The 15,014-nt window shown below is 46.9% G+C and overlaps 1 protein-coding gene across 1 annotated transcript in view; it reads left to right on the top strand.

The window, feature by feature from the left end:
* STMN2 (stathmin 2) overlaps nt 1-14,204 on the top strand; it is a 39,023-nt gene extending 24,819 nt beyond the window's left edge. The window contains exons 4-5 of the mRNA XM_059672670.1: nt 9,957-10,148; nt 12,862-14,204. Of these exons, the coding sequence (XP_059528653.1) occupies nt 9,957-10,148; nt 12,862-12,921 (252 nt within the window). The 3' untranslated portion in view covers nt 12,922-14,204. The remainder of the gene's footprint in view (nt 1-9,956; nt 10,149-12,861) is intronic.
* Nucleotides 14,205-15,014: the final 810 nt, after the last annotated feature.

Genomic DNA, 15,014 nt, shown 5'->3' with positions numbered 1-15,014 from the left:
AATATCAACCAAAAAAATCATTACTTGATTTTATTATGTTGGGTCGTACTGACTTAATTAATGTTCATTTGAAGAACTGTTCGTTCTCTTTAAAAGGCCTTCAGCAAGCGCATACATCTCAGCGATTATCTAAGCCAGGACATGCCTATAACCAAAACCCGGCTCAACTAGCTAACACCAGAGCAGGGTGTGTGACTGAAAAGTCTAGGAGGGGTTGCAGCTTCAAACCAGCTGCATTCAGGAGGCCGAGCAATAGTGTCAGAAAATGCTCTTTCCATCTGTTTCCAATTGCTTTCAATAGTAAGAGTGTTTAGTTCCAAGAGTCATCCCAAATTATTGTCCTCAAAAATTAGCAGCTCCTGCAGAAAGAGCTCCTCTTTCCTAAGAGTTCTACCAAAAGCCCTGGAACTAAGTCTCGATGGTCTGTCCTGGATCACATGCCCGACCTGGGAGACAGCACTTTGATTGGCTAGCCTGGATCACATGACCTGAAGAGCCTTCGCTAAGATCTCTGAGGTTAGAAGTGAGGAGGAGTGATAAAGACTACTGACATGTTCTTACCTGAAGAAAGGAAAATGGATGTTGACAAGAACAAGTACAAGCATCCACAGTTTTTATCTGCAAATGTTAGATGACCATTAGCATAATGATTTTGCTCATGCACTATTCACTTTGTAATTCTCTTCTTTAGCCCTGCTGACATCCTGTGTGGATATTTTCATATAAAAAGAACAAACAAACAAAAAACCCAGCTATGCAGCTATTGAGACCAGCACTGCCCGACAGAAATATAATGTGAGCCACAGATGTATTTTAAATTCTCCTAGCAGTCACATTTAAGAAGATAAAAAGGAAACATGAAACTAGCCACGTGTGGCTACAGCTGGAGGGCACAGAGACAGCTGATTAGACCTGGAAGCTTGTAGTGAACAATGGAGGACCTTTAGGCCTAACTTTTCCAAAGTGGCACCAGATAATTATTCAGATTCAACTTTACCTGGTATTCTTCCTTCCATGCTCTCTAATAATTACATTGATATAAAGTCACAAAGAAACTTCCATGCTCTGATTGCAATCTTTGCATTATACAAACCAGCACAGGTGGAGTTTAGGACCAACGAAAGGGTGGGCTCTTCTAAATCCCACACTTCCTTCCTTGCCCACCCAGGTCTCATTTTATGTGTCAATTCCTCACTATGGGGAGGGGGCTCCTCCAAACCCCTTTTTACTTGTTATTCTCTCTTGTGGTCATAGGTGCTCAGGACTATTTTTCCTTTGCAGTCCTTGGCACAATTGGTGCACACAATTGGTGAGCATATGTTTATCTGCATATTTACTTAGCCCTATATCCCCCATCTATACTAATAAAAGCATAATATGCTAATTAGACCAGACAGCCAAATAACCTTCCAGACGTTATTTCGGACATCCTTCCAGAGAAAGCCGCAGTGACGGGGGCCGAGGCAGAGACAGCTAGGGGCAGTCAGGAAGGCAGGGGAGCAGTTAGGGGAAATCAGGCAGGCAGGCAGAGTGGTTAGGGGCGATCAGGCAGGCAAGTGGTTAGGAGCCAGCTATCCCAGATTGCAAGAGGGATGTCAGACTGCCAGTTTAGGCCCGAACCAGCTGTCAGACATCCCCCAAGGGGTCCCGGATTGGAGAAGGTGCAGGCCAGGCTGAGGCAATCCCCCCCCCATGTACGAATTTCATGCACTGGGCCTCTAATTAGCTTATAAACTCCATGAAAGTACACGTTATATCTTCTATTTAATAGTGCTTGGCCATAGTTAGTACTACAAATATTTTTAAATGATAACTTGCAGAACAAATGCTGAAGTGGCAATATATAGCTTGTTTTTGTTTCATCCTCCCATCATAAAACAAAATAATAGTAAGTTTCCAAATGACACCTTCTGAGGTTGCATTAAGTAAACTCTACAATCCAAAGAATTCTCAGTCTGGGGAAAATCACTCAATCAACAGATATGTATTGAGCATGCTCTATTTGACAGGCCCTGTTCCATGCATTAGGGATACCTCACCAACCTTACATGTCAGTGGGGGAGACACGGCAAGTACAAAAATGTACATGTCAGGTGATACTAAATAAAACAGGCCAAAGGGAATTGGTGGTGCTGGAGTGAAAAGCTCTGTTCATGTGGGGTGGTCGGGAAAGGCCTCTTGAATATGAGAACATTGGAAAAGCAGCATGAAGGGTAGAACATTGGAAGCAAAGAGAATGGTGAGTGCAAAGGCCCTGAGGTAGGAGGATGCTAGGATTGTTTGAGAAATAACAAGGAGGACAGTGTGGCTGAAGCAGAAAGATCAGGGGGAGACTGGTAGAAATTGAGCATTTTAAGGAATTTGACTTTCAAGTAAATGAAAGGTCACTGAGGAAAATAAAACCATTTCACTGCTTGATATGAATTGCAGCTTCTTTTCACAGAAATATCTGCTTTAAAAAGCTGGGTGACTAGAAAAATAAAGAGTGTTAGATAAATAGAGAAGACATGAATGGTTCCAGGACTACCGATGCCCAGAGAGGATGCAGGAAGTGTTTTCAGGACAGTGGGTAGACCAGGAGCTTGAACTAGTGGATCTGGGTGGGGGTGGGCGAGCAGTGAGGTGAGATTGTGGAGGGCCTTGAATGCCAAGCCAGGTGCTCACATTCCGTTATGTGAGAAACAAGGAGTCGCTAAAGGCTTTCACAAGTACAGATGTCCAGCTTCGCCCAGTGGTCAGCTACATTTCCACTGCCCTGGGCCCATTGCCTCTCCCATATATTACATATTTTTAAAGACTCAGCCTGTCAAACATACTACATTTAAATAAGTATTAATAAATTCCTGTGTCATGGTTATAGTCAAAGGAATCTGTAACTGCCAATAATTCTGACCATCATAAAATAATAAACATTTTCTCACTAAATTGATATAATTCTAACTCAAAGTAAATACAGAGATAGCTGTGGACATAGATGTGAAATATGATTTCTGGTAGGGCTTTTAAAGCATAAAAAACTATGTGTTCCCCTCCATTAGTCCCTGCTCCTGAGAGCTCAGGGACCACATCTGGGCAGCGGTGACCTGGGCTGTGTTGCGGGGCCTCGGGGTTCACAGCTGGACGGCTGCCCCGAGGCGCCTCCACGCACCGGGAATTCACTCCGTGTTAAGTGTCCTGACAGTTTCCCGGCTCCTCGCCCCATCTGCTGACCCGACTGCTGCTCTGACCATCTGGTTACTCTGTTGGACCAGCTTCCCTCAGGCTCCTCTGACCCAGAATTAATGCTCCGTTGATTAGCTGGTGGCAGTTTATTATTTAAAAAAATAAGACCTTTCCCTCTTTTTCTCGCTTTTTAATTATCTCTGGGAGTCCACGGTCACCTCCGTGAGACCATACTCTCTCATGAGGGCAGCTTGAAGCTCATATTCTGAAATCAGTTTCCATAGTGCAGCTGACCCACTGGGACAAAATGGTAGGAACACTTAGTCATCCATCCTTCCACCCACCCATTCATTCATTCAACAAACATCACGTAGCAGGAGGCAGAAGAGCCACGCTACCCATGCATCCCCATTGGCTCAGGACAACGTCAGCTTTACTCCTGCTGTTCTGATATCATCGGTATTATTTCAATCTCCTACGTGTCCTGGTCTGGACAGTACATGATACGGACATCCTAAGCCAAGCACAGTGTTTATGAGTGTTTCTTAAAGTGTAGTGGTTAAGAGCATATGGTTAAGAAAATGTCTATGATTCAAAGCCTGTTCCACCACTTAATGGCTGTGTGACTTTGAGCAAGTCACTAAACTCTCTGTCCTATTCTAGCCATCTGTAAAGTGAGACAAATAATAGGGCCTACATCACGGAGTCACTGTGAGAATTAGAGGAATTAGTTACTCCACACAAAGACATATAACCAGCACTGGGAAAGCACTGTTAGCTGTTATTTGGCAAAAACACACCCAGTTCCTGACTTCACAGATAACATGTTCTAGCAAATTCATAACTTTATAAAGAAAAGAAGTTCATCAGTAATGTAAATACTGAAATGTTACCATACAATGTATTTCATAAATATTTTTAAATATTAAGAATATTATTTATCCAATTATAAAGAAAAATAGTTTGATAAGTGGCTTGAAAATTTAATGTTATGAGAAAATGATGAAAGCTGAAGGATTTAAATGACATTGATAAAATCTCGTGTTAAAATTGATTAAATTATGAAGAATGCCACTCAAACCTGTCCTGTGATGTATAATTGGCATCCTGACAATATTGGCACAATGAACTCCCAAGTCACTGAACTGCTGAAAGAAAGATGTGTTGCTTATTTTTATAAAATGGCATAAAAGTAGGTCATTAGTCACCAAACTTGATAAACTTATCTTTTGCATTTGTTGGCAACTCACATTGTAGGTGGCAATTAACGTCAAACCCAGGAAAAGAGGGGGTGGACTGTATAGCAATAGGTCCTGAACTGAAGGGCAGGGTTATTCGCAATTCCCGTGACCATGGCCACAGACTCCTCACGCGTGTCCAGCTCCCCGGGGGCTGTGTCCCGAGGAGTTGACCCAATAAACGGGTACAGGCTTTCGCAGAAGGGCTCGTTCTAAAGACTTTGGATTTTAATCATTTTAAATTTCTTATCCTGCTTCTGGTCCTTCAACACAAAGTGAATATTGCACCCTTTCGTTTCACACACTCCCATTCAGTTGTCATATTTTAACAAGACATTATTTGTAACTTTAATTGGGTTAATGTTTTCTTCATCGTTAACAGTAAATCAATCATTAGATGATCTCATGAGTGTCTGATAAATGGTGCTAGATGGAAAGTAACACACCCACATGATGAGAAGACAAGAAAATGATGGGACAGAAAAATATGTTACTTCAGAAGTGAATGAAAACTAGCCCTTTCTACATCCGGTCTTAAATCTCCTTTGTGTACCTAACATAAAGTGAGCTTTATATACCCCGCAACTCAAATGTATCTTCCATTCGCTTGCACAGTAATTAAGTCTTCTACTCAGTAATATAAGAAATGGTAGTTAGCTCTCTGGGCAATGCTGCAGTGTTCCCACATGAACAGCCACTCTTCTCCCAGACGCGTTATTCCTCCCTCCGCGTGCCTCTCGTGTACTTACTCCAATGATACCGAGTCCAGCGTGACGCCTGGAAAAGGCGTTTGACGATGACGTGCCTGTCATCCCCACAGCAGATGGAGAGGGCTGCCCGGTCTCCCAGGATGCCCCACTGGAGGTCTCGGGTCTATAAATACATTTGCCTTGATAACAGCTGATCACTCCCATGCCCTAATTTCCTATTTCAGAAATGCAGTGACCTTCTACATTAGGCACATGCCACTCAGAAATGTCCCTCCATGGCCACCTCCTTTTCCCTTGGACAATTTATTTTTAGCAGCTTTCAGCAAATCCCACCTGTGTCAGTCAGTCCCTTGCTCTCTGCTAATCTACAGAAGCGAAGGACAAAGCAAGAGGGCCTATGCGACCGTGTCAGGAGCCCGACTTGTGCAAAAATGAAGGCAAATGCTTCCAGTCCTGTAGGTCACGCCTGTATTCTGCGCCCACACTCACTGTGTGTCATGTTTTCATGCACTTTTCTGCATGACATGCCGATTTGCTCATTGATAGAAATATTGGGATCAGGACCAGCTGTGACCTGGGAGATTCCACAAGATTCAAGAGAGAATCAGTTTCTCCCAGGAAGGGAGTTAAAGTTTTGGCAGTGGTATCTGGGCGCTAGGCTATGAAAGAGAGAAGGAGAAATGGGATTTTCTGCAGCGAGGGAGTGACAGAGACTTGGGGCCCAAGAAAAGGCCCCCAAGACTCCTTGAAGAAGCTGTTTAAGAGTTGAGTGCTTATGAGGAAGGACCAAAATAGGGAGCCATAACTATTTTCTCAGCGAGGCATTCATTTCATAATCGCTGTCTCAGCCTGCAGTTTTTCAGAGACACAGATAAGTATCAGGTCGTAGCAATGCATTCGCTGAGACACAGTGGCTGTCGCCGTCCCCTCCAGTGCCGGTCTCTGCACTGCTGCCTCAGTTTCTGTCTCACCCCGTGAGCTGCGCTAATGAAATGCACTTCGCACCCAGGCTGGGCCTCTCATTTCGCCCCACTGGGTGAAGAAATGCTAATGCCATGAACCGGGCATTTCAGCTGAGCCAATGCCACTCCCGGATGCAGCAGGCCTCTCTCCACCACTGACAGTGGGGCCCGCGGGCACTTGCTCCCACAGACCCAGGGTGCCCCACCTCGGCAAGAAGTTGGCAAAGGTGTGTGTTGCTATCTTAGCCTTTTAATTCCAAGGGCTTCCTTTCTCAGGCCCTTTCCCCTGCTGTCTCCTGATGGTCATCAGCTCTTTTGCAGAAGAAAATTAAGAATGCAAGATCCAAAGTTAACTTGAGCACCTGGAAATTAACAGTTACACAGTTACCCCTTAATAACTACCCATGGTAGCTCTCTCCGCAGAAAAATGGCCATAAAAAGTCCAGGTGGCTCCCATTTATTCAGGTGGCGCCCATCTAGCCAGGTGGCTCCTATCTAGGCCACCAGGCTGGGTGCGCTGAGGAGGAAGAGGGGAGGGCCTGCTAATACCCTGCTCAGAGAATAACCACCCAGAATCCCTGTCCACAGAGAGGGCTTGAAGTTACATTTTGTTGGGCTTTATTTTTATCTATTTGGTTTTCTTTCCTGGCGCTGCCTCGGGGTCTCCTGTCCATTACAAGAGAAACCTCGATTCTGATCTTACCTCTAGTCCTCAGACACGTGGCACCCTCATTTGTGATAACCCAGACTTCTCTCCCTCTGGAAGTGCTCCGGTCTGGGGGTTACAGATTGAACTGCATGTCTGAGGTGAAGGATCAGTGGTTTCCTCCTGTGTCTTTGAGGTGCTCACTGACTGACATTTTCTATCGCTGCAGCCCATTCAGCGGATGAGGGTGGTGCAGAGGAGGGAGGTAGGAAAGGGTTGTATCATCACCATGAGGAGCCTGAACCCACTGATGTCAATAACTCAAGATGTTTGCACACAAATATCCTGCACACGGGAGGCAGCCAGAATGTTACACCTGAGTTTAGCTGTACCAGTCGCTTCAATTGCCATCATCTCCCAGTCACTGGGGTTTGAGTTTGGGTTTCAATAATAATGGCTTCCATTTGCCCAGAACTAGCTTACTCTGTACTGAACACTAGCTGAGTGCCTTGCAAACATTTCATTTGATGCTTATAAACAATCCTATGAGATAGGCACTATCTTTATCCATATGCCAAAAGGTAATAATTGCGTAAAGACTGTTCTCAGAGAAAAACTTTAAACACATACACACACACACACACACACACACACACACACATCTTCAATCAGTCTCTTTCTCTCTGAAACAATTCAGTAGCCCTGGTAGCAGAAAAGAAACAAAGTCGACACAGGAAGCTTCACCAATAGTCCACCTGCAGGCAGGAGGATGAACCAGCTAGAAAATGCTTTCATGTTTCTCCAGAAAAGCTCCATTTGATTTTGAACTTGATTTGTGTTAACATTTCCTCCTTGTTTTTCATATCGGTTTTATGGCAAACTATAAGGAAGCAGGAATGTGGCCCACTGAGATGCCAGTGAAACCATTATGGGGTTAAAACTAGAAGTGGGCTCAGCTCCCAGGATTTTCTAATCTCCCAGGAATTAATCTCCCATCAACACTAATAAAAGAGAAAAACGGTAATTGGCGTACGAGCTACCCTTTTCATTGGCTAATCAGGGCTATATGCAAATTAACTGCCAACTAAGATTGGCAGTTAACTGCCAACTAAGATTGGCAGTTAACTGCCAACAAGATGGCGGTTAATTTGCATATGTAGGCACAATGCAGGGAGGCGAAAGGGAAAGCAGGAAGAAGCCCCCTGCCACTGACAGTGATCAGAAACCCAGGGGGGAGCTAAGAGCTGGGGGGCAGGGCAAAGGCGGCCCTGGGGCCGCCTTTGCCCTGCCCCCCAGCCATGATCGGAGAATCAGGTGCCTTTTCCGCCCTGGCCAGTGATAGCAGGAAGTAGGGGTGGAGCCAGCGATGGGAGCTGGACATGGTCGAAGCTGGCAGTCCCGGGAGCTAGGGGTCCCTTGCCTGGGCCTAAAGCGAAGCCCACGATCTTGGGGCCGCTGCAGCTGCGGGTCCCCGCTGCCCGAGCCGGACGGCTAGGCCAGAGGCATCAGGCCTGGGCAAGGGGCCGATCCTGCGATTGGAGGGTGATGGGGGTCAACGCCTGAGGGCTCCCAGTATGTGAGAGGGGCAGGCTGGGCTGAGGGACACTCCCCCCCCCACACACACACACACCCAGTGCACGAATTTCGTGCACCGGGCCCCTAGTGTCAACATGTTCCTGATAAAGGTCGGAATAAACACATCCACAGGACTCATTAGGCTTTCTGTAGAATATCACCATTTTCCACGCCTGTAGAACTTTATCTGATTTCTAGCCCTGTCAGATCTCATACTGTTTATACATCAAGATTTATTGCTGAAACCGGTTTGGCTCAGTGGATAGAGCGTCAGCCTGTGGACTAAAGGGTCCCAGGTTTGATTCCGGTCAAGGGCATGTTGCGGGCACATCCCGGTAGGGGATGTGCAGGAGGCGGCTCATCGATGTTTCTGACTCTCTATCTCTCTCCCTTCCTCTCTGTAGAAAATCAATAAAATATATTTTAAAAAAAGATTTATTTACTAAGACCCCATGACCACTACCTTCAACTAAAATGTTTTCCTATTGATGCTTTTAGTGGTATTAATACTTAACAGCCCATGGAATATATTTCTTATCTACCATTGTGTGGATACTCACATTTAATCCATCTCAGAGGACCAGCCAATCCCAGGGAATTACCCAGAAACAATGAGCGTGTAATAATTTAGTCTTATCCCCGAGAAGTCCAGTATTAAACATCTACGTAGTTGTGGAGGAGCAAATGAATGTGGAAAGAAGTTAACACATCCAGGGTCACCAACACAGCTAAAACGTGAACACAGGCCTGTGCCAGTGTACTTCTCAAACATACACTGAGAGCTGCCTGCATTATAGTCACTAGGGATACTGGTCAAAAATATAGGCTCCTGGGTCTCACCAAACAGCCACAGAATCGAAATCTCTGGCGGTGGACACAGGCCTCTGCTTGTTTACCAAGCTCCCTGATGGCTGTTAACATTCATGCGCAGAACTGTGCTGCCCCCTGCTGCTGCAGGTGAATGGCAGTCCAGAAAATGCAGAGCAAAGGCAGGGGTGGGGGGTGTCTGCTCCTGGTGTTTCTGCTCAGATCACTAAGCAACCACAGAGTTTCAAAAATGACCTCAGAATGCTACAGAGAGGTCACAACAAAGACTTACTGTTGTCTGTGGCTACGTGGACCTTAAGTTTGCACTATAGACAAGTCTCCAAGGATAATTTGGCACAAGACAAAAAGGGGGGGTTAGGGAGGGGAAAGGGACATGGAATTAAACCGGGAAGTGAGTGTAGTGATTAGATTGGCGAAAGCAGGAAGGTCGTTGCAGCACCCAGCCTACAGCTGATCTAAAATAATGAGGCAGAGAAAAGACCGACCTTGCTCCAATCCTACCTATTGTCCTCAGGCTTCAGTGGATGTTGCTACCCAGTGATTAACGACAGCATCCCCTGTCACATAAATGCATAGCAGCAACTCATAAAAAACACAGGAACAAAAACTCTCAGTGAGGGTTAGATGTTTCTTCTAAGACAGCCTGTCCAGAAAGCTCACATCTGAACATCCAGCTCCCTCCTGTAGGAAACCCTGAGGCATGGTGGTAAGGGCCCAATGGCCAGCGTGCTCTGGCCAGACACGCTGCTTGTTTGCTAAGAGCGCGCTGGGGTCTGGGCCACCCCTCCTCCAGGCTCGCGTTGGGTGCCTAAGAGGACGTGTTTCTCTCTCCCAGTCTCAGGAGGCCCAGGTGCTGAAACAGCTGGCGGAGAAGCGGGAGCATGAGCGGGAAGTCCTGCAGAAGGCGCTGGAGGAAAACAACAACTTCAGCAAAATGGCCGAGGAAAAGCTGATCCTGAAGATGGAACAGATTAAGGAAAACCGTGAGGCTAACCTAGCCGCTATCATTGAACGTCTGCAGGAAAAGGTAATCACCTCGGGGTCCTGAGCAGGCGCATTCCTCAGACACCGCTGGGAGAACTGCAAATCCGGCACCAGAGATGGGTCAGAGCCTGCGCATGCGGGCACAGCTCGCCCCGTGCTCGGGCCTCAGTGTAGACAGACCTAGTGGGGCTGTAACATGGGCCAGGCTTTGGGCCCCATCGGGAGGCTGGAATTGTGTCAAACTTCCAGGGCGAATGGGTTAAGGGGGGCTAGTTCATGCTTTTCCAATGTAGGAAAGACCACTGCACTAACCTTCAGAGCCAACCTATTGGAAATATTAAATTAGGAGCATGCAATGCTTCATACATATATACTATATAATGCTTAATTTTAGTTTAACCACTAATTAATATGTAATGTTAAGTACATCAATATTAAGTTGGAAAAATATATTTATCAGAAGAGGACAGAGTATGTATGAATGGTGGGAACCTGTTCTCTCCACCTAGGAACATCTACGTGGAAAGCTCAGCTGTGATAACACTGCATGGAGCCAAAGTGCAGGGGAGCAAAGGGGAGGTGTTCATTTCCTCACGTCCATACCCTGGTGCCTTTCTCTCCACTGAATGTAAACTCGGTCCCATCAATCAGGATGAGTGGTGCTGCAGATCCTCCCCAAAATGTTCCTTCTTGCCCTTCTGTGGGCTCTGTGCTATACACAGCCAGGGCCACCACCACCCACCACCTCCACTATTGCCATCATCACCACCACCACATCACCATCACCATCACCACCACCACCATCACCACCACCACCATCACCATCACCACCACCACCATCACCGCCATCACTACCACCACTACCATCACCACCACCACCATCATCACCACCATCATCACCACCACCACCATCATCACCATCACCACCATCACTACCACCACCACCACCATCACCATCACCATCACCACCACCACCACCACCATTATCACCATCACAACCACCACCATCACCACCATCACTACCACCACCACCATCACCATCACCACCACCATCACCACCACCACCATCACCAACAACACCACCATCACCATCACTACCACCACTACCATCACCACCACCACCATCATCACCACCACCATCACCACCATCACCACCACCACCATCACCACCATCACTACCACCACCACCACCATCACCATCACCACCATAATCATTACCATCACTACCATCACCATAATCACCACCACCACTATCATCATCACCACCACCATCATTATCACTACCATCACCACCATCACCATCACCATAATCACCACCATCACCACCACCATCCTCACCATCACTACCATCACCACCACCATCATCATAATCACCATCACCACCACCACCATTACCACCCCTCAAAACCTTCCTTTCAAAATGGACAATGTAGCTATGAGTAGTCAACTTCTGTCCATTTTCAAAAATCAGATTAAGCCTTGTGAAAGAGGGTCTTTGAGATAGGCTGCCTCAATCCTTTTCTGAGCAGTCACCCTCCCCGCCTGTCCTGGGTGCGATCGCATGCTAGGCACTGGAGATGCAGAAAGATATGGACTGTCCCTGTCACCAGAACACTCAGTGAGAGTTTAGACACTCCCAGCCCCTGTTTTCTGATTATTTCTTAGGAAGCTCCATGTCGTATGTTAGAGTTGGTCCATCTCATCTACGAATCCGGCAGCCTCAGCCTGACATTCTAGTGATTCTTTGTTTTTTCACTTCCATTCTCTGACTACAAATATCAGGCCAGAACCAAAGGAACTCAGACATAAAACCTAAAAATATATACATTGAATTCCATGGAGATTTTCATGGGCACCTGGACTCGGGAAGGCTTGGAAGCTTTGCTGGGAGGGCATGTGAGGCTCTGGGGGGGGGGGGGTGAGGTTCGGGGTGACCTGGGCAGGAGCCAGAACAGCCACTGGATGCCTCAGTCAAACCCTAAAGTTACGATTTAACTTCCTTGTGTAAGCCCAGTCCTTTCACACTCTCAGAACTATTCCACCTACAGTACATGGGTCAGGTCAGCATTCGGAGGAGGCACCAGACACCAGCTCGCTGCAGGTTACATATGGTGGGACCATAGTGAGCGCTTGACTGAGATGCAGGAGAGCAAAGCTCCACTGGCTAAAATTTAGACCCATGACCCTGAACATTCCTCCATGCACCCTCAGTCTCCACTTTCCCACGTAACTGGTGAGACGCCTGCTGACAGGTTCTGGTACCATGGACAGCGGAGAACCACTGTGTTCCATTCAGGATCATTGTGACTCCACCTTTACCTCACATCCTAGGCCCTAAGAAAACCTACGTGGCATTGCTAGGCATGGGCACACTCATCTCATCACAGCAGGATTCTCATTCGACCTGCAGAAAGTTCCCCACCTGATACATCAGGAACCCTGAGCAGCGGTCACTGTCTGGATTTACACAGTGGCCGTAACAGTGAAAATCCTCTTCTGGTCATAGTTTCGGTTGAATACAATGGTTGTTGTTTTTTTAAGATGTCGTAAGTCTCCTAAGAGCTTCTGCAATGTGACACGTATTGGGTTCCATGTGTTCCTTTCTTGGGAAATGAGAACATTTCCTGAAGGTAGATGTCAAACGAGGTTCCTTCCAGTCAAGCACACCGCATGCAAAGGAGCGGGCGGGGCCCCCCGGTTCTGCGTGGAGCAGACAGCGGGCTCCGTGACCCAGCTTGTCCCTTGGTGTCTTGCAGGAGAGGCACGCCGCGGAGGTGCGCAGGAACAAGGAGCTGCAGGTGGAACTGTCCGGCTGAGGCGACGGAGGGTATGGCACGCCCCGCGGCTAGGAAGTCCCCCTGCCTATAGCATAAGGGATCAGGCGATATCAGTATGAGAAATGTGTGACATGGTTTAAGAAGAACTCACTATTTAAAAAACACACAAAAACAGAATCAAAAATAAAAGAAATCAATGCGGTCTCTTTGCAGAATGTTTTGCTTGATGTTTAAAAAAAAATACCTTGGTTCTTATTTTGTAAATACTTACATTTTTGTTAAAAAATACAAGTATTGCATTATGCAAGTTATTTCATAACCTTACATGTCCTGTAACAGGCTTTTGACGTTGTGTCTTTCCACGCAAATGAAATCGCTGGGTCTGTTCCTTCCGAAGCTCCCCACGTCTGACTCCCTTCCCTGCCTTTCTCATTCCAACAGAAAAACGAGGTCAGTAGACAGTCTATGGTGCTAGAGATCCACCATTGCCTAATGACCTAGACAGCGCTGTCATCCCTGAATTTGACCGAGCCCGTCCCTAGACCACAGGTGTTACGACTCCACACCTAACTCTACATTTGTTCATTCATCACCTACTTACTGCCTGGAAACGGCAAAACCAGGCTAAGAATACCCACCAATCGTAGCATTGGCATTCGCTCTACTGGATTGTGTGCTACCGATGTGCTTTGCTTTTAGAAAGGGATGGATGAGAAGACAGGCCTGAGATTAATCTGGGTGGAAGCAAAAAAAGGGACCCTTTAAAGTGCTGTTTTAAATGGCTCCAGCAGCCGCGAAATCGCTCTTCGTGAAGTGGGCTTAGTTCTCTCCTTTAAGTTCTGTTGATGGAATGAATTAATTAACGTGTCAGGTGGCTTATTTGTGGATGCCATGATGGACGATGTTCATTTAAGCTCTTACCTATAGAACAAGTACATGATGCTACTGAATAGTTTTCACTTGGAAACTGTGAGCTGGTCGTTGCGTTGAAATACACACACACACACACACAGTCAGAAACACTGCGGACTTTCACACAAGCTGGTCTTTCTTCCCCAGTGTGAGGCAATCCTGCCGATTAAAAAAATATATACCACTCCATCTGCGAGGGCTGACGCAGTGAAGGGGGTAGGCAGGGCACTGTGCCAACTAAGAATCACCAGACATCCACGTCAGGACCTATCACAGTTTTGAAGTCGTTTCTCCCCACCTCCCAACTCCCCAAGGTTGCTGCCTGCATATTTACTCTTCATTAGTGCTCTTTCCTGTATGTCATTGTGAGCAAGCTGTGATGAATAAAGAATTGGAGTTCTGTGAACTAATCAAGGGTTGGTCTGTTCTCTTGCCCCCTCACGGGTCTGAGCCCAGAGTCCAGATCTGCAAATGGCCAGTGGATTAGACCGTCTCATCAGCGAAGACCTGGAGCGTTTGAGACCTTGCTTCCCGGCATATGTCGTCAGTTTGGCTCAAACTCATAAAAATTATCTAAAATAAACAAACAAGTAAATAAGCAAAGAGACAGTAATTAGAGCTTGAGGAAGCCAGTGCGTGCTGGCTCCCTTCCCCTCTGGAGCAGCAGGTGGCCTCTCTTCTCTGTCCCTCTCTCAGGCCTGCACGGCAGGAGGTATCTTTGATCTGGTCCCCTTAACCACCTTCAGGACTGATGGAGGCACCACAGGCTCGGACCGAAACGATCGTTCTGAGGGTGAGAGCCCCTTTCAAAAACCCTGGAAGGTTTCTGGCACCCCCTCAGGGTCCCCTGGCCCCAGGCCACCTTCCCAGCCTGTGAAAGTGCGGCCTCCCTGCCCTCCTGCTGCATTCGCACTGCCAATCACAAGGTGCACACATGGGTACAGCGGGTCCTGCCCATGGCCCAGATGGTCCTACAGGACCAGTGGAACCACGTCCAGTTTAGCAGGAAATCATAAATAATTGAAACCACACGGATTTATGGAAAAAATAAACTGGGCTGTCATCCATGGCAGTGCTAACAAGCCAAGTTGAAGGTTGAGGCCATCTGGTCTCCACCTTGAGCATCTGTACTTGTGGGGAAAATCTAGCCCTGCAACACTATGCACACAAATGCTTAAAAACAGGAGCTCTGTGATCCCTTTTTTGGAATATCAATCAGC

Source organism: Myotis daubentonii, chromosome 17, assembly GCF_963259705.1.
Source record: "Myotis daubentonii chromosome 17, mMyoDau2.1, whole genome shotgun sequence".
NCBI lineage: Eukaryota > Metazoa > Chordata > Mammalia > Chiroptera > Vespertilionidae > Myotis > Myotis daubentonii.
Note: the sequence above shows the minus strand (reverse complement) of the source record. Positions and strands in the feature narration are given on the sequence as shown.